General features: G+C 44.2%; 1 protein-coding gene across 6 annotated transcripts in view; it reads right to left on the minus strand.

Moving 5' to 3' along the window:
* The window catches only part of Spats2l (spermatogenesis associated serine rich 2 like), a 173521-nt gene that overhangs the window by 110182 nt on the left and 43209 nt on the right, over positions 1-20130 (minus strand). For all 6 annotated transcript variants that reach the window (XM_052193225.1, XM_052193224.1, XM_052193226.1 and 3 more), the window contains exon 3: positions 3005-3089. In XM_052193225.1, the coding sequence (XP_052049185.1) occupies positions 3005-3042 (38 nt within the window). In that variant the 5' untranslated portion in view covers positions 3043-3089. The remainder of the gene's footprint in view (positions 1-3004; positions 3090-20130) is intronic.

The raw sequence follows: 20130 nt of genomic DNA on the forward strand, positions 1-20130 counted from the left end.
GGTAAGCTTTTTTTCATTCTATCTCCATAGCAACTATTCCACATAGTCAATTATGTGTATTACTAATGCAGGTTCATGCATGGCTAATATTTGCCGATTTTTTTTGAACATTGTTCTTATATCATAGTTTGTTGAATTATATCACCTGAGAAATCAGTGTAGAAAAAGCTCTCATTAGCTTGCTTTGACAAATATTAATAATAAAGGTAAACATTCATACTACAAGTGGACTAGCAGAAAGCATCACTTTGCTCAGCTGCTTCCTGTTAGTAAAATGTAGAGAGTATCTTGTAGGAAAGAAAGTTGTGGGCCCAGGACAGAATAATAAACCCATAACTAGGTGCGGGTCTGCTGACTGTCAATGGCGACGAGTAGGTGGAGTGGAAGAATCAGTTCATGCTAGAGAAATAGAATCTGTAACACTGCTTCCAATTTATAGTTTGTAGGAGATAACCTTTGACTTATGAGTCTGGACAGGTAATGAGCAACATTAGTATTTCGTATTTTATTTATAATATTAGCATTTCAATATTATAATATTAGCATTTCAATATTTCCTGAAAAGAATTTTGGGCCCTTCTCAAACTTTTCTCTTTACAAATGAGAAAACTTGGATCCCAAGTGTCTCAGTTAAGGAAGCTATTAAAAAAAAATCACCCAGTGAGATAGGGGGCAAGTAACAGAGCCAGGGGCTGAGCCTCGGTCTTCTGTTCCTGACTTACTCATTCAGGGAGATTTTAGTAAGCATCTCCCCAAAGGCAAGCCTGTGCTAAGAACTAGATGAAGGAAAATGAGCAGGGTACAGACCTTAGCAAATGGCGGTGAGGATCACGAGGCAGGGCACAGAACCCACGGAGGAAGCGCGATGCTTTCTTAGAGCACTTGGAGTGGAAGTACACACAGAGGCAAGCCTAGGAGACCAGGGAGAGCTCCTGGGTGGCCGCCAGGTCTAAGCTGGGCATTGACTTGGCCAGTGAGTGGGATATGGTGACAAAGGAGAAGGGACAAATTCTCTAAGGTTAGCCAATAAAGTTTCTTTTTTTTTAATTCTTTTTTTTTAATCTTTTTTTACATTCCAAATGCTTTCCCCTTTCCCAGTTCCCCCCTCCCCGTATATCCCATAAGCCCTCTTCTCTCCGCCCATTCCCCAATCACCCCCTCCCATTTCTCTGTCCTGGTGCTCCCCTACAATGCTGGATCAAGCCTTTCAAGGATCAGGACCCTCTCCTTCCTTCTTCAGGGGAGTCATTTGATATGCTAATTGTGTCTTGAGTATTCAGAGATTCTGGACTAATTAATATCCACTTATCAGAGATTGCATTCCATGTGTATTCTTTTGTGATTGGGTTACCTCACTTAGGATGATATTTTCCAGTTCCAACCATTTGCCTAAAAATTTCATGAAATCATTGTTTTTAATTGCTGAATAGTATTCCATTGTATAAATATAACACATTTTCTTTACCCATTCCTCCATTGAGGGACATCTGGGTTCTTTCTAGCTTCTGGATATTATAAATAGGGCTGCTATGAACATAGTGGAGCATTTGTCCTTATTGCATGCTGGGGAATCCTCTGGTTATATGCCCAGGAGTGGTTTAGCAGGGTCCTCCGGAGCCAATAAAATTTCTGTTTGTTCTAGCACTGTACAGTCTAGACACATCTGAGCTCAGAGAGTCTGGTGTACGGAGGACTGTTCAACACTTGCCTTTGAACTGGAAGGTTCTGCACAGGCTGTTGGTCAGCAGAGACTCCGCACACTGCTGTACCGCTGCTCCAGCCTGGCCTGCATTGGGACCTTCCATGAGCCCTTATTTCTTGCCTTCAGAGAGGGGAAGTCCTATCTCCCACTGTTTCACATTGCAGAGTTTAGAAGATGGCATGGAAACTCACACAGTATTAGCATTAGGGCAGTAGAAAGCCCGTAGTGCTGGCTTCTTTTCTGATGGTGCAAAGTTGTGTAACTGTGACTCAGCGGAGACAGTACTGGGACTTTCAGCTCAATCGCCCCAGGTTTTCTGCCAAAGACATCACTGGCCACAGGTAAGTCAATGAAACATTTCTTTTTTTATACTGAGTTACATACACTCACAAAAACTTCCCGTTAGTTAAGAGAAAACTTCATGGTTTGTTCTTCCTAGTCAGCCAAGTCTTGGCTTAGAAACTACTGCTCTGGAAGGGCGGCCTCCGCCGGAAACCCTGCTCCCTTACCAGGGTTCTTACAGACTAATTCTTCCCACTTCCACTGCATCCCTCCTCAACCTCTCCACACACTCCAACACATTGCCAGAAACTTCTGCAACTGGAAAAGGACAATTGCTTTGAGAACACATTTACAAAAGTACTTGGGAGGCATCAGAAGGAACTTTCCAGAAAAATGTATTCTGGGAGCTGAATTACAACATCAACAGAAGATGAATCTGAGGAGAGATCTGACAAGTTCCTTTGAAGTGTCAAGGCCAATATAAGAGCTAACTAGTGCACTGACACAACCTGCAACCCAGACGTGGGCTAAGTGTGCTCATACTCAGACCGTGCACACAGGAACACCTCACTCTCTGCCAGCGCTTCTGTAAGCTACTCTGCCTCATGTCCACAACACACTGGAGATGTGAATCAGTCTGGTTGCACAGAGCAGAACAGAGACCTGGGTATGTGCATGCCCTAGGGAAGCTGTAACAAATCAGTATAAACTTGGTACAAAACACCTCTCAGTTCTAACAGCCAGAAGCATACAGTTCCTTCCCTAAGGAACCATAGTTTTTCTGCGTTCAAGACTGCCACTGCCCTCAGCTTCTGCCCTCAGCTTCTGCCCCCATCTTTCTTCTCCTTTCCAAACCTATCACTTTGCATTTCTGACTCTCTCTCTCTAACGTTAATCACAATGGCGGAGTTTTCTACTCCCCACCAGTTTTTTATTTCCCCGGGGACAATATCACTCCTGTTCAGGATACATCATCTACCAGAACAGAACAGTACACCAAAGTGAGAGGAGATTGTTTACTTGCTTGCCGAAGCTCCGGGTTCCTGTGTTCCAGCCATGCACTTGCAGTGGGACTGACCAGGGCTTTCAGCGCTGACCACAGGACCTGGGGAAGAAAAGGTCGGTATTAACCACTGAGCTCCAGTGAGCAGCCACTATTAGATTATTTCTACAGTGCTCAAAAAATGCTAGCATTTGTATATCACGTAAGTGACCAGCTCAGAATCACACTTGTACATGTAACTTTTAATACCTCTTAGAGTCTGAAATTAACTTGATAATGAAGGTAGAGCTATATATTAACTTTTTGTTCCTAGCTAAAATCACAGATATTCTTGATCCAATTACATCCTGCCTTTATTGCTTTTCCTAATAACGAAAGTTAGGGGCAACATCAGATTTTTGCTTCCGGCAGCTTCAACAGATACAAATCAGCCTGACTATGAAAATCCAGGTTGGTCTTGTCTGGGTGAGACGAGAAGCAGAGAAATAACTGAAGACCATGGATGCAGACACTAACGAGGAAAAGTGCTCGGCTAAACAAACGCAGGTCCCAGATGGAGTCTGTACAGCACCGGAGGAAGCAGAGTGTCTTTTTAGGGTTATTTTCCTGGAGCAGACATTTCTTAAAGAGATGCACATTTCACAATATGGTGTGAGGAGTAGTAGCACAATTTTTTCCCACAAGTTTTTCATTCACCAGCACTGGAAGCTTAATCATGATCATGACAAGTCTCAAGTCTATTTTACTGTTCCTTTCACAGAAGTGGAGTCCTCTGGAGGAGGACATGGGACAAGGGACAGCAAGGTCGGTGTGGCCTGGAATCGCACATGAAGAGGGGACCTTAGCTTTAAACAGAATTTAGTGAGTCTAAAAATGGCACCTGAAAACTTTATTTTTATCTATCTGTACAGTAGTAATAGGTACCTGTGGGAATCCCCCTGCCCCTCCCTACCCCTGTGTGCACATGCGCACGCCTATGCGCCAATGGATATCAACATCAAGGATCATTTCTCCGGAGCCATCCCCCTCCCTTTTCTTTTAAAATTATTTGTTTCTTGGTTCAAGACAAGGTTGAAGCAGAAGCTTACAGGCTCTTTGGAAGTCAGTTGTGCTAGATAATGTTTTGCTGGGGCAGACATGTAAGGAGTGTCTTCCTGAAGCAGACACAGATGAAAGGGTGCTTTGCTAAATCAGACCCGGGTGAGAGGATGAGTGATGTTAAGTAGGGATATAAATATGACCCCACAGATGGTGTACACACTGGATGGCATTGGTACGCCTTGCCATTCCTTAATAGTCATCGTTTCTTGTGACTTCATAGAAAGAAACACACCAAAAAACTTCTGGTGGTGTTCTGGTGGCTTCTTGACACATCTGTGGACTCGGGCCGATTGGCAGGACATCAGCTGATAGAGACTCACGTGGGGTTTTGCTAAGACAAACTCGCATTGTGTTTGGCTGAGGAAAGACCCAAGGGAGGACACGTGGTGTTTGGAGGGAGGATAAATAGACTCAATGGACAGTGATGGGGCTTGCGTAGCTGGCTTTGTGATGCTTGTTGGCCTAACGTCTTTGTCTTCGCTGATCTTCACTTCATTGAGAGAGGCACAGCCAAGGACTTCTGGCATCCCTGCTGGTCCCCGTCGCCCCTGCTGACTCCTGTCAATTCGGCTGAGGCCTGGCTGTTTCTGCTGGGTCATGGCACTGCTGCTGACATGTTTGCTATCCTGACACTACTGAACTGGCCTGCTGGTGTATAACCTGACAACACAGATTGGATGTGCTCCAAAGAACTATTTCTAAACAGGTCCACTTCCCCTATACCTTAATAACCTTCCTTTTCCATTACCATATGGCCAGAATGGAGGTTAAATCATTTAAGAACTCTTATTGAAAGTAGGTTTTGAAAATCCAGGTCCACAAAGAGTCTTTTGCTGGGACCTGGGGCTCACTAGCTAGGCCGGCTGGCCAGTAAGCCTCAGGAATTCTGCCTCCATCTCCCCATCACTGGGATTAAAAACTCACACTGCCTTGACTGGTTTTCACATGCGGGGTGCTGGGGCTTGAACTTGGATTCTTACTCTTACACTCAAGCACTCTTCAGGGGGACTAACCTAGATCCCATCTCTCTCTCTCTCTCTCTCTCTCTCTCTGCCTCTCTGTCTCTCAATGGGAAAGAGGTTATCTTATCACCAGTGTAGAGACCCGAGACACACAAATTTGCAGTGCCAAACTCCTACTGCACAGGAAGATTTTTCTCCTACTTTAGATCCTAAGGCATTTTCTGTTCTGTTTTTTTTAAGTCCCTTCGCTGAACTTGGGGTCAAAGCATGCTTCGCAGCCCAGCCCAGCAAAGCTGGAGGCAGAGTGACCTGTTGTCCCAATATCTATTCTTGCCTTCTATGCAGAGGCCTGGGTCTCCAGTGTCTCCTTTCCTCCTCGCCCCGTACTCTCTCTATCCCTCTTTTCTTTTCTCCATGGAATAGAATCTGGTTTTGCTCATCAACAACTAGAAGGCATCACCCAGGTCAAAACCATAGTTCCCAATCCCCATGCAACCCCACAGGGCAGGCAGCCTGTGATGATGAAGGGAATATGAGCAGACATGAGCTGCAGGGCTCCAGGACCTTTAGAAGAGCAGCCCTCTTTCTCCAGGGCTTCCCCTGCAGTGGTGTGAGGCAAGGTCTTGAAATGGAAGCCAGAAAGTGAGGGCAGCAGCTGACAAAACTATAAGTCTGAGCCCCATTGCTGTGGGGCTTTCCCCATCAGAGAGTCTGGCCTATTACACTATAGAGAGACTGGCTCACTTGTTTTTAGACCAAAGTTTGTCTCTCTGATCTTCTGTTACAGCAACCAAATCAATACCCCAAGCAATATTTAACTTGAAAATTTCCCACACCAGCTCACCTGGATTTCCAGCATTCATGAGCCTTTGGATAAGGCTGGATGCTCTCAATGTCTGTATAGACGCATCCTGACACTCTGAAGAGATTATATGGAAAGGCAAGGAACTGATTTTTGAATTGCCATCAGAGTCTTTTGAAAAGCTAAATCTTTCAGATAAATATACAGAGACCCAGGGAAAACATTAAGTAATCCTTGTATTTAATTTCCACCGTGAAATCAGGGTGTGAAATCAGGGACAATACAGAGAATGTATATCCCCTAACAGTCAGAGGACTGGCTTGCTGGGTCATGAAGAGGAGATTCCTATTCTGGACAAAGTGACAAAGTGTGGTGGTGAACCATCTCTTCCACAGTGGAAAGGAAACGGTGAAACACTGAGTAAGTTGTCTGACCCCATACTCTATTGCTTCAGCTATTGAGTCTTTCTCTGTAGATATTTTTAACTGGATAGATTTTCATTTTCCACAACAGTAGAGCTCTTTCCTGAGAGGGCAGGTGACCTCAGGAAAGCTTTTTCACGTCGGGGCCTGGAATTCTTGCTTTAGAGATGTCCTCCCCAGTCCATCCTCCTCTTAACCCATTCCTCTTTCCCCCACTGCATCTGCTTTTGCTTACTAGTTACTATAGGAAACAAGGTTTCCATGTGCTTTCTACACTGTGCCAGAGTCTGCAGAGTGTAATGGCGGGTACAGTATGCTCATATTTGTGTCTAGATGTGTATACAGGGGCCGGGATGGGGTAGGAGATAGGGATGGGGCTTCAGAACATGTGTGTTCAGATAATGATTAACAGCTATGCCATATTAGAGACATACATACATATAGGCAGAAGTGTGCATGGGCATGCAAACATGTGCTCATGTGCATACACACACACACACACACACACACACACACACACGCGCGCGCGCGCAACAAATAGCAGGAATCTCAGGCTTCGGAATGGATATATTTTCACTGAACACAAGTCTGTTGGTTCTAACCCTGGATTTTGTGCATCTTGTTAGTTCTTCTGAAAAAAGAAATAGTGTCAATTGTTTGGGGCAGATATATTTGAAACTCCAGAAAACAGTATTAGAATGCAATAAAAGCTAAGCAGTGCAGGATTACTTACTAGGAAAGAAAGCACATCACCGGGACACTGCTGCACTCTGCTACCCATTCCTCCTGCTGAATTCATTGGTATGTTTGAAAAGATAAACCGGACATGCTCCACTAAATCTCCTCTTACTTTGACAGCAAAACCTGAGCCTGTCTCGCTTGTTCTTGGCTTTAAAGTAGTTTGGGGGTACAGGCTCTGAACCTGGTTAGGGACAAAGAAGTAGAAGGGGGGTGTGACTGCCCTCCTTGTCCATGACTCATCTGCCCAGCGCAATGGTAAAGAATTTGCAAATCTTCCTGGCCCCATGTTGCACATGACTGCTCTCTAAACCAAGCAACTGCCGCCGATGTTTTGATGAAGCAGAACTATCTTGTGATAGAATGTCTCACCTGGGCTTCCTAATTGTCCACATCTGGTTGAGCTTAACCCTGAACAGCACAGGGCCTGGCGGAAAGGCTACAGCGTGTAGGCTGCAAAGGACTGGGGAGGAGACTTTGTTCATCCGCTCCTACTGGAAATCCCCCATCCATGATGGGTTTTTGTAGGTGTGGCCTTTTAGGGGAGGTACACCCACGCTCCTGTAAGTAACCCCTCACCTCTGCTTTGTAAGGAAGTTCATTCAATAAACTCATCGGTTCCCCTGAAAGAGCTTAGGTAGACTCATCGTCCGTTCCCCTGAAAGAGCTTGATGCCTTAGTTTATTGTTGGGACTTAGGAGGAGGGATAGAGGTGCGGACGTCTCCCTCTGAGAAGGAACTTTAGGAACACCCTGCTCTGAGTAAAGCATCTGCCAGGTACAAAGCTGGGGCTTCAGCCTCCTCCTGCCTGCTCTCTCCATCTCGGTGCTGTGTGGAGCACCTGTGTGGAGCACCGTGGGACATCGCTAAGTATTTCTGATTAATGGATGGGGTGGGACTCCTTGAAACTCCAATGAAACTTTTCTGACATGGAGGCTCTGACATGAAACTGAATGACATTTGATCATTCAGTCCACTAATTATAGAGCTTACACATAGAACACACACACACACACACACACACACACACACACGAGAGAGAGAGAGAGAGAGAGAGAGAGAGAGAGAGAGAGAGAGAGAGAGAATCACTCAGTAATTTAGTATCAGTGAGTTAGTCATTCCAAGACATCAAAATCCATGAATTCTCAAGTTCCTTATATAAAATGATATGGTATTTGCATATAAGATATTGAGTTTTTGATACACATTAAATCATCTAGATTAGCTATACCACATAACAGACATAGATGCTATGTAGACCATTATTACACTGTATTATTTAGAGAATAAGACCAAAAGAAAAAGAAATGTATATGATTTAAGCAGGCTTTTTTCCCTCTGGGTATTTTTGATCCACAGTTGGTTAAAATCCACAGAATGGGGGGCCCACTATGGACATGTTATTTATAAATGTCAAATACATATTTCAGTACGAACACACCATACTTTATAGGACTATTCAAATAGAAATTGAAAAGTGTCAATGTACGTGCTGGTGTACTCTTGTGGCAGCCCACTGATTTTCTTACACTCTATGCTGGAGGCCACTGGTCCAAACTATAAATGTGCTATAGAAGCTGAGAGCAGAACTTCTGAAGGATCACAGTCCAGAAAGGCACTGAGGGGGCATCAGGCCAAAGCCACGCCTTGAGCCCATCCCTGCGTATGCTTAAGCAGCTCCCACTTGAGTGGCAGATGCGCTGTTTGAACTAGAATGCAGCGCAGAGTCAGTAACAGCTGGCTGGGTGGGGCTTGCAGAGACAGAAGGAAAGAGGGAGGAGTGTGTTCCAGTGGAGGCCATTTTGAAAGACCTTGTTCAAGAGCAGACCCGTGGACAGAGCCGGGACGGAGCCTGGAGCCTGGCTTCCGCCACACTGCCATGACCACTAACATGCTGGAGAATAGCAGGTCACAAAGTCGGTGATCGGAAGGGAGCAGAGGTTGGTTTCATCCCGTAGAGCGAAACTGAAACAGAGAAATCTTGGTTTGGTTTTGCTCTAGGACAATAGGGATTCACTGGACATTTAAAGTTAAAAGCAAAATCGGGTCAATATTTTTTAAAGATCAGATGGAAATCAATGCGCATTGTGGAGAGAAGGGTTTGTTTTTGATTAGAGTGACTCAAAAGTGTACTAGATAAAGCAGCAAGTGATGAAGAAAGTGTGAGCATGGGAATCCACTGACAGAACACAAGGGTCTGCAGCCAGCCACGGAGGAAGGGAGAGGCTGTCTCAGATGCCAGGCAATTCTGACCCCTTTGCCAAATTTCTGGAAGTTTCTTAGTTTTCTCAGATAAGTAAATTCAGTATGAGCTGATGTGTCTTTGTCCCTACTTAAAAGCCTGGAGTCTGCCCTACCCTCCAAAGACCAAGTCTTTAATACAGGAGATGGGACACATCATCTTCAAAGTTTGCTAGAAGAAGCCATTTCGACGTTGTTCTGCATTGAAAGCAGGGGTCGGGACGATCCCTTTGTGTGTGTGCTGTGAATACGTGCTGGGTCTCTGAATGTAAACAAATATTCTAATCACCTACCAGATAAAGACCAGGAGGAAATCTGTGAGCCACTTCAGTCAGATTTCTCCTGTATGTGACCTTCATAGTACTTTCAGGTTTGAGGTTTATCTGTGGGGTAATTGACTGGGTGAAGATGAGCTGGACTGAGAGGTTAGGTAGTAAGAGTGCTGCAGGTAAAGAAACCCAGGTCTTCCCATCGAGAGGCTGACTGTATGTACAGTTACATGATGGGCCTGGGCCTGTACACTTCAGTGTTTGAATGCTGTGTGCTAGATTCTTCAGTGACTCATTCTGCAAATGGTCTCCATCTGACCAAAGCTTACTTTCCAAATAGAGTTCTGCAGAAAATACACCTGCCGTCTGGCCTGCAGGCTATCGCCAGCATTTTGCTTTGAGGCAAATATGATTTAATCCGGACCACTCCGTTCATTCGCTTAGCCGGCTCACGAGAGACACGAGTGTCACAGGAGTGCTTGGCTACTGACAGCAACACTGCTCCACATGAGGCCAGGGTTGTTTCTGTGTCAGTGGCGAGGCAACTGTGTCTGGGTGCCTCTAGCTACAAATGGATTAACCTTGTCATCTCTCAGGATGACATCTCCAATATACCAGGAGGCGTACGCCCGTGCTCTAAAATAACCGCGGAGACTTCACACCCCAGTGCCGTTTCACAGAGAGTATTCAGACGGTCTGCTGATATGTAAACTGGTCTAAACCTAGTTGCCATATTCAGACGATGTGAAATGAGAGCAGCTTTTTTTGTTCTCGCCACATAAAACACAACTGTGCTCTACCCTAGCCAGGAAGAGCTGAAGCGCAGAGAGGGGGATTTGATCCTGGGTTGTCTTTTCAAACCTTGTTTCAACTAAGAAAACAGGCATTTGACAAGAATAACAAAAATCACATGATGCGAATAATTGCTTTCTTTTCACTATTGCCACACCCCCCGCCCCCAGGCAGAAATCATTGGTGTTTGTAACTTCTGCCACCAAAGACAGTGACAGGCAGAGCTGTGGGCCTGAACCGCCAAACTCCTGCCAGTGTTCAAGTGGCAGGGCAGATTTAATGATGGTGGGCGTGGCTTTACTTTTCAGTCGTTCTCTTAGCAGGCCGGTTATGTGACAGACTGCAGCACAGCCCACACCTTGGCCCCACTGCTACTGTTAAGAAGCACCATTTGGGCTGCAGTGGTCTCTCCAGAGAGGCGGGTCAGCCGGAGGAGTACATGGCTGAGAACAGCCCAAACCAAGGTTAGGATGAAACTCATGAAGTTAGGCATCTGTGAAGGTGGGCATGAGGGAATAGTTTTATCATAGCAAAATTCTTCTACATCCTAGACAATGATAATTCCACAATTATTAAGGTTCTGTAAGTTCTTTATCAAGCGGTCTTCAGATTTTTATTTCTATTAAGTAAGTTGATAACAGTTTATCATTCGTTTGTATAATTCCATTTTCTTCACTTTATCTTATTCAGAGCATGACATCATAGCCTCAGAGAACAGAAACAGTTTCTGTACTTTGGGAGGGAAAACAGATAATGTTAGTAATCATTCGGTTTTCTTTCCCCCTCTTTCTAAGGTTAAAAAACATGTAATTCTTAACACCTGTTTTTTTTTGGAAACCATTTTTACTTCTGGATTTATGGAAAGCTGCTCTGATGTTGCCATCACTTGTTCGCTGTCTGCAGGGCAGCGTGTGATGCGGTCACCGCTCCTTAGACAGACCCGTGTAGTGCGCGTGCACGGTGGGCTTTGCCATGCATTCGCACCTTCAGAACTCCCTACCTAGCCTCTCATCAGAAAGGCTGCCTCGCGCGTGCGTGGATATTAAATGAGCTTTGCTTTTTGGTATGGAACTCCAATGAAACATTATAGATAAAATGCTCACTTACCAAGAATATACTGGGTGAGTCATTCAAAATCATAGGCATAAATACACTCTTAGTGTGGGCTTAAGTCAGTCTGTAAATAGGAATATAAAATAGGAACACTCGTGTGTGTGTGTGTGTGTGTGTGTGTGTGTGTGTGTTAGGTATGTGTGCAGCAATGTGTGTCCACATGTGTGGGATAGCATTCCCATGCACACACTGAAGCTTACTGCTTTGGCTAGGCTAGCTGGCTGGGGAGCTCCCCCGACCACCGGTGCCAGTCTTCCCACCACTGCCCTCCCGTGCTGGATTCACAGGCACTGACAACTATGTTCAGCTTTTAAGTGGGTGCTTGGGTCTCAACTCCAGCTCCTGTGCTTGTACAACAAGTACTCTTAACTGAGCCATCTCCTCAGCCCTATGGTGAGAAGTCTTAATAGACAAGTTTTAGTGTGTTGTACAGGTTCATACAACAGTCTCAGTCTAAAGAACTGGAAATAAAGAAAGAAAGAACTCTGACCAAGACTCGTCCAGTTTCCAGTGTTTCATATACAAGGATCTTGTAAAATAGCCAAACATTAAAGCTGGAGATGGCTTGAGAATCCCTGAGTTACATTGTGTTTGACAGTCATCTGCAAGCATGTCGACTTTTCAGTTTGAAGAGGCAGAAGGGCTGCACAATGCAGTGCAGAACTGAAGCAGACACAGTTCAGGATTTAAGGCTAGAGCGCCCAGGCTTGCTTTAGCAACTTGCATATTTCTAATTCTCTGAGCACTGGTTTCATCATTTGTAAAGTAACTCAAGTGATCAAGTGCGCGTGTAAAAATCTTTAATAAACAATGAACCTATAAACTGCTGAACCTAGGTACTGGTATGTGGTCAGGCATGTGTCTGTGTGTGTGTAGGTGTGGTCTTTAGCATGACCTAATGCATGTGAACACCTCAATGAAAGGGGATTTGTTTCTTTTTCTCTATCATGAACACCTGGTTTTTATAGAAAGCTATTTTTAAGTCCAAAAGAGTTACAACATGTTAGGAAAAGAGACAGTCCTGGCAGTCCATACATGGCCTTACCTAGGACCTATTCCTGGGGTCACCCTTTAACTATGTCTGCTTTCCATAGCTATTTTCTAACCTCAGAATCCATGGTTTTCCAAGAAAGGCCAACTTTCCCCACAAGAGTTTGTGCAGCAGAACTCAGGGGCTGGAAGTGGAGGGTTGCCACAGGGATAAGTGGAAAGGGAGACAAGAAACATGAAAGAATTTTGATGGAGATTGCATTGAATATGTAATTGAATATGTAATTGAATTGCTTTTGGCAAGATGGGCATTTTTACTATATTGATCCTTCTAATCCATGAACATGGGAGATCTTTCCATCTTCTGAGACTTTCTTCGATTTCTTTCTTCAGAGGCTTAAAGTTCTTGTCATATAGACCCTCCACTTGCTTTGTCAGGGTCACACCTAATTACAATTCTTCATAGATCAAGAAAGAGCAATTCTCAAATTCATCTGGAATAACAAAAAACCCAGGATAGCAAAAACTATTGTCCACAACAAAAGATCTTCTGGGGGAATCACCACCCCTAACCTCAAGCTCTACTATAGAGCGATAATGATAAAAACTGTTTGGTATTGGTATGCAGACAGGCAGGAAGATCAATGGAATAGAATTGAAGACCCAGAAAAGAACCCACACATGTACGATCACTTGATATTTGACAAAGGAGCTAAAAACATCCAGTGGAAAAAAAAGACAGCATTTTTAACAAATAGTGCTGGATCAACTGGAGGTCTGCATGCAGAAAAATACAAATCGACCCATTCTTATCTCCTTGTACAAAGCTCAAGTCCAAGTGGATCAAAGATCTACACATAAAATCAGATGCATTGAAGCTTATAGAGGAGAAAGTGGGGACAAACCTTGAGCACAGGGGAAAAGTTTCTGAACAGAACGCCAATGGCTTATGCTCTAAGAACAAGAATTGACAAATGGGACCTCATAAAACTGCAAAGCTTCTGTAAGGCAAAGAACAGAGTCAATAGGACAAAAAGGCAACCAACAAATTGGGAAAAGATCTTTACTAACCCTACATCCAACAGAGGGCTAATATCCAATGTATACAAAGAACTCAAGAAGTTAGTCTCCAGAGAATCAAATAACCCTATTAAAAATGGGTTACAGAGCTAAACAGGGAATTCTCAACTGAGGAAACTCAAATGGCTCTAAAGCACCTAAAGAAATGTTCAGCATCCTTAGTTATCAGGGAAATGCAAATCAAAACAACACTGAGATTCCACCTTACACCAGTCAGAATGGCTAAGATGAAAAACTCAGGGGACAGCAGATGCTGGAAAGGATGTGGGGAAAGAGGAACACTTCTCCATTGTTAGTGGGATTGCAAGCTGGTAAAACCACTCTGGAAATCAGTTTGGCGATTCCTCAGAAAATTAGACATAGCACTACCTAAGGACCCAGCTATCCCACTCCTGGGCATATACCCAGAAGATGCTCCAACATGTAATAAGGACACATGCACCACTATGTTCGTTGCTGCCTTATTTATAATAGCCAGAAGCTGGAAAGAACCCAGATGTCCCTCAACAGAGGAATAGATACAGAGACTGTGGTATATATACACAATGGAGTACTACTCAGCTATGAAAAACAATGCATTCATGAAATTCTTAGGCAAATGGATGGAACTACAAAGTGTCATCCTGAGTGAGTTAACCCAGTCACAAAAGAACGCACATGGTATGCATTCACTAATAAGTGGATGCTAGTCCAAAAGCTCAAAATAAACAAGTTACAATTCACCCAGCACAGAAAGCTCAAGAAGAAGGAGGACTTAAGTGAGGGTGCTATGGTTCCTCTGAGAAAGGGAACAAAATACTCACAGGAGCAATAAGGGAGGCAATGTGTGGAGCAGAGTCTGAAGTAAAGGCCACCCAGTGACTGCCCTACCTGGGGATTCATCCTATAAACAGTCACCAAACCCCTACACTACAACAAGAAGCGTGTACCAAAAGGAGCATGCCATGGCTGTCTCCAGAGGGACCCTGCCAGAGCCTTACAAACACAGAGGCAGAAACTAGCAACCAACTATTGGACTGGGCTTGGAGTCCGCAACAGAGGATCTGGAGGGTGGTCCAGAGTTGCTGAAGGGGTATATGGCCCCATGGGAAGAACAACGACTTCAGACACCCAGGTACCCCAAGACTCCCAGGGACTGAACCATCAACCAAGGGGTACACATGGTTCCGGCCAAAAATGTGGCAGAGGAAGGCCTTGTTGGGCATCAGTGGGAAGAGTGGTCTTTGGTCAGGTAAAGGCTCAATAGAGGCCCCAATAAAGGGAAATAAACAGGGGTGGGGGGTTGGGGGAGGTGGGAATGTTTTGGGTAGAGGGGCATATACATGGAGGCAGGGGTTGGGAGAAGGGGTAAGGAATCTTTGGGGAGGGGCCTTTTGGGAGGGGGAAATTGGGAAAGGTAATTTACATTGGCAATGTAAATGAAGAAGATACTCAATTTAAAAAAATCAGTTTTTTAAAAAAAGAAAGATGAAAGAAAGGGTTACCAGCACAGGAAAGGGAGGGGGCAGCCTTTTATTATGTCTGTGATGATGTCGGCGACGGGAAACTTGTTTGTCAAGTTCTTGTAAGTCTGAGATTGTAGGAATATCCAACCAGACTTTATAACCATTCTTTAAAAAGTCATTCACAGCTGACATTTCCTAAATGTCATGTTTAGCTACTTGAAACACAACCCCAGCAAGACGTCAAAGGTGTGCGTTTGTTGCTGGGAGCTAGCTTGTTCAGTTACAAGCAAGGAACGAACACACACACACACTCATGGCTGTTTTCTCTTGAGTTGAAAGTCTTTTCCTGTGCATACCCACAGAGTACTTTAAAACGCAGTCAGAAGCAAAAGCTCTGTGTGTTTCCTACAAACTGGCATCCAGATGCGAGGGCAGCATAGTAACAGGAACCCTTGGCAGTCATCAGTCTCAGGTCTGATGGGGACTTGAGAGGTGCAAGAGTGAAGTCAGTGGGGGTTGGATGAAGCATCTCCCAGTTCTTTACCAGTAATTGTAATTATCCATCAAGAAATGTAGGCAAAGGTCAAAGTCACCCTACTGTACAAAAGCAAGCATCCCAACATACTTTCCTACTGAGAACAGAGCTTGCACAGAAACTCTTGGCTTTAGCTAACACATCTGTTTCTTCATGGGATGGAAAGCAAGGTCTGAGCTAATGAATCACACTGTCAAAAGCATGGACATGGGCAAATAATTGCACATGATTAGTTAAGCATAGGTCAGCTCCAAAATGCCTTTCTGAAGCAATTTCTTTCAAAACAAACTCCCTAGGTAAATGCTTGATTTCATTTAAGCCTCTACTGACATCAAGAAAGAGTACTTACTATGGACATGACATGAGAATACGGACTGAGTATCTTTACCATAGGTCTTGTGAAATGTGTCCCTTACAAAAGCAAGTTCCCCTCAATAATAGTGACTATTTCTATTTTAGAACTAGTATTCAGTATGTACAATAGTCATTGTTCAATACCGTTAATTGTGTTTTTAGTTCTCAAGGACAATGGGGGCTGGTCTGAATGGCAAACACCTGTAGCCCCACTCCCCCACCTCGTCCCATTTACTTCAGGGAATAAGCTAAATGGAGACAGATTTCTTTCTTTAAGAGGTGATATGGCAAGACAAACATGGTTATATTTTAAAGTCTAAAAATTAGTGTGTGTGTGTGTGTGTGTGGTGGGGAGTTCATCACAGCTACTGTGGGTAAAAGATAGAAAAGGGTTTATAGGCAATGAAACTGTCTGGGACCCACCTCCATTTCTTCTTGCTTTCTGCAATACTGGTAGTGACTTCATTTAAAAAGCTGAGGGATTTTTTCCTTTTTCATAACAAGCAACATGAGAGAAAGAGAGAGAGAGACAGATGTGTGTGGGCTGGTTCTGGCCCTTGATTAGCAGACAGCACTGGCATTGCCTTTAAGATTCACCAAAATCATTTATTGGAACATAGACAGGGGGGGCCTCCTCCTGAGCTGTGCAATCAAGACCCTACATGTCAATGATTTTGCTGCTTTTAAGCAAGGTTTAAACGGGGCCAAGTTTCCTTTTTCATAACCGTTCATTCCTCTGATGTGGTTTCCAGACTAGACTTTTCCATCCTCATTCCTTTGCTCTTCTAGGTTGAAAAGTCTGGAATGGAGATATTTGGAAAACATCATCTGGACTTTGATCAGGAAGGGAGCTGACACGGCCAGCTGTAATTGTACAGTAGTGCTAAGCACAGTGGGAAAGGCACCCTCGGAGCAAGAATGCTCCAAGCTCCAAAGAACCGTACACAGCATGGAGATCCTGCAGCTGCAATTACATGTGGCTTTGAGAACACCCAGGAAAGCTCCTTAGATGGCTGTGTTTGTGTATCTGTATGCGCCTACCCCTCCCCAACTCATCCATCTTCCCTCAAATACACAGGGGTTTGTGCTGTGAATCCACTTAGCATGTAGTTCTTAGAGTTAGCCACCTAGGGGAATTCATTACCCTTTAGCCTTCTCTGCTGCCCCAGTTCACCAGACTGCAGAACAGGAGCTGCACTGTGTGGGGAGTCAAGCTCTGAAGTCAGGTCTGCCAGCACCGAGCGACCCTACAGCTGGCTGTTCCCATCATCAACACAGAGGGAGAAATTAAGAATGCTTTCCTCTCCGACAGAGTGATGGGAAAGGGCCTTGGGGAAAAGATGCTGAGGGTCCCTACCATTAAGTCCAACTATTTAAAGCCAAAGGCGATTTAAAAAGCAGGAGATTCACTAGAAGATCATGAGATGCCTGTGCACAAGCCTGAGAGACGGATCAATAGAGAGTGTGTGGGTGAGGTGTTAAGCCAGGCGTCTTAGATAATGATTAGAACAGAGAGAAAAATACTGCTTAGCTCTCCCTGTCTTTCTTTCTTAGCCTTGGCTGGGTATAAAGAGGCCTCAAAACCAAAATCCTTTATATTTTATTTTATAGAGAACTCGCAAAAACTCATTTTAGGTTTTTCTATAGTTCTTAAGCCATCAGTTTGTCCAGACAAGAAGACAAACTCAAAACACAAAAGAAAATGTGGTTCTCTTGGTTCTAAACCCGGAGTCATTGTCCCAGAGAGAAATATGTACAAAAGATGGTGCTCATGACCCCATCTGCAGTCCCTGTTTTTTGTTCAAGCATGTATAGACAAAATAGAGATGTACATTGAAATGAAAAAACTACTTAGGATAGGAAGGAAATCAAACCGACTGTAGAGGGACAGATGACTCAGTGCTAAAGAGCACTGGCTGCTCTTGCAGAGGAGGCAGGGTCAGTCTCCAGCACCCCCACACTGGCACTTCCAACTGTCTGTAATTCCAGTTCCAAGGTATCTGACACCCTCTTCTGGCTTCTGTGGGCACCAGTCATGCACATGATGCATATCTACATATATCTATATATATATGTATATATCTATATATAATATATAGGCAAAACATTCATATACATAAAGTAAATATAAATAAATGTTTTTTAAAAGGACTGTAGAGGATACATAACATGGCCAGGGTTCATTAGTAGGCAAGCAGCCATCAGTTGAGCACAGAATGAGGTAGATATGACGGAGCTGAAATGGTAAACAGGGCTTTGGCACTCTTAAGAGCTGTGCCAAGAGGCGGAGCATTCATAACCAAACCTGTAAGAAAGCCAGCATGTAATGTCTCCCGAATAAGGAGGAGCACAGAATGATTTACACTCAAGTCCATGTTACTGCCGTACTCATTATGTTAGTTCAATGTGGAACTGAGGTTGCCTCAAAATAAAGACTCAATCAATAACCCCTCACTCCTTGTGGAGAGGCAAATATACAGATTTTACTGTCCCATCTATCATAGCCTAAAGTTATGTAAATCAACCATCAACTCTGAACACTGTATTAGATGAATTCCTTTGGTAACAATTACACAAGGACTAATGTAGTGGTAACAAAAATATATCAGGTGTTGGGGAAAAGTTACTGACAAGTTAATATATTTGTTTTCATGAAAATAAAACTAGTTCTTGGCAAAATAAGATGTGTAAATTCACTTAATTTTAATTCTTAGGATTTTGAAGAGTTTTCTTTTTTCTTTGGATGCTTTTACTGCAAACGTGTAGCCACAACATTCCCCCATACGTTAAGTCTTAGCAAACATTTGTTCCCAGTGTGAACACACTCGGAGGAGAGCTTTCCCTTGCTGCTCAGTGAATTTGAAAACACAAACACTCACAGGGATGCCTGTGGCTCCCACCTGCGAATGCTGGGATCCAAAGGAAAAAAAAATACCCCGAATTCTCACCCTTGGACTGCACTGCAGTACGCTTCATTTTCAAAACATGCTCATAAATATGATCGTGAACCATGCTGTGAGGTTAATTTTTGGTAGTAACACAAAACCTGGGCTGATTCTTTTTGTTGTTGTTGTTTTCTTTTCTGAAGGCTCTTGGCGGCAGTGTCTGAGCTTATGTTGTGATCTTCACGGATGGCAACTCCTTGCACATATGAGCTGAGACTTCTTCTTTCCCTGTACTGCTGAAGGCTAGGATCCTTAACATCTCATAAAGGAGCAAGCAAGCAAGCAAACAAAGAACCGCACTCAACCGCGGTTGGTTATTCCTCAGTGAGAAGATGGCGTGGGGGAGCTCTGCTTCCTTCCAGAGCCTGCTAGATAAGAAAGATTAGAGAAATATACACTGAAAATAGCTGAGACCTGGGCTAACATTCTTGGGAAGCAGGCTCAGGGATCAAGAATACAGAGAAGGCAGCATGAGGTCCCCCTGCCCTAAACCCCAGGAAGGTCTCAGATCTACCCTACAGGCAGCTAGCCAGCCATCCTTTCCATCCCTGGTGAGACAAGCATGAGTTATTTTCCAGAAAAGCTGAACCCACCAGGCTTGAAGCTCAGCCACATGGAGGCTCTGTGGAGGGAAGGCTTTATGGTAAAGGCTGGGAAGGAAGTCTGGGCAGGAACAAGGCCCTCTCACCCTCGACCCTTCTCTTACTCTCAATCTGAGATGGAGGGAACTCTTGGATGTCTCCTGCACAGGAGATGAAGACATCACTCCTGAGAAACTGAGGGACCACAGTGGAAAAAAATCATAAATACTGACACTTTGAGGAGAGATAGGTGGCTTCTGGCAACTTGAATTTGCAGAAAAGAATGAACTATCCTCCCATGACTGGATAAAACTTGATTACGAGACCAGAAGGGAAGCGTTCTAGAACAATGCAATGTTGTTTTGTGGATGGCGTCACCGTCTCCATGACCTGCACACAGGGAACTTTGCTTTTACTCTCAGCTTGTGTCACTGTGTCTTGATGTGGCCTTTAGGTCACTTTTCCTTGCCAGGCCTCATTTGTAACTGAAGGACCATGGTCACTGGGTCCTGTTGCTCTGAGACGCTGAGACACTCTTCCCAGAAAGCCTAGGATGAGGATATCAGTGGTGGTCAACAGGGTGCCAAGTGCCTGAGGCTTTGTTCATTTCTAGAAGTCCTTCAATAACAAGTGGGCAACAATCTTGGATGGGACCCAGTAACGAGACTGTACCAAAAGTATAGGACAAGATCCTGAGATTGCTCAAAAGCTCTTACTGTAGGCTAACCCATTTCCCCCATAAAGGAAAAGCACTTTCAGCATCGATGCTGACC

Source organism: Apodemus sylvaticus, chromosome 9, assembly GCF_947179515.1.
Source record: "Apodemus sylvaticus chromosome 9, mApoSyl1.1, whole genome shotgun sequence".
In the NCBI taxonomy this organism is placed as follows: domain Eukaryota; kingdom Metazoa; phylum Chordata; class Mammalia; order Rodentia; family Muridae; genus Apodemus; species Apodemus sylvaticus.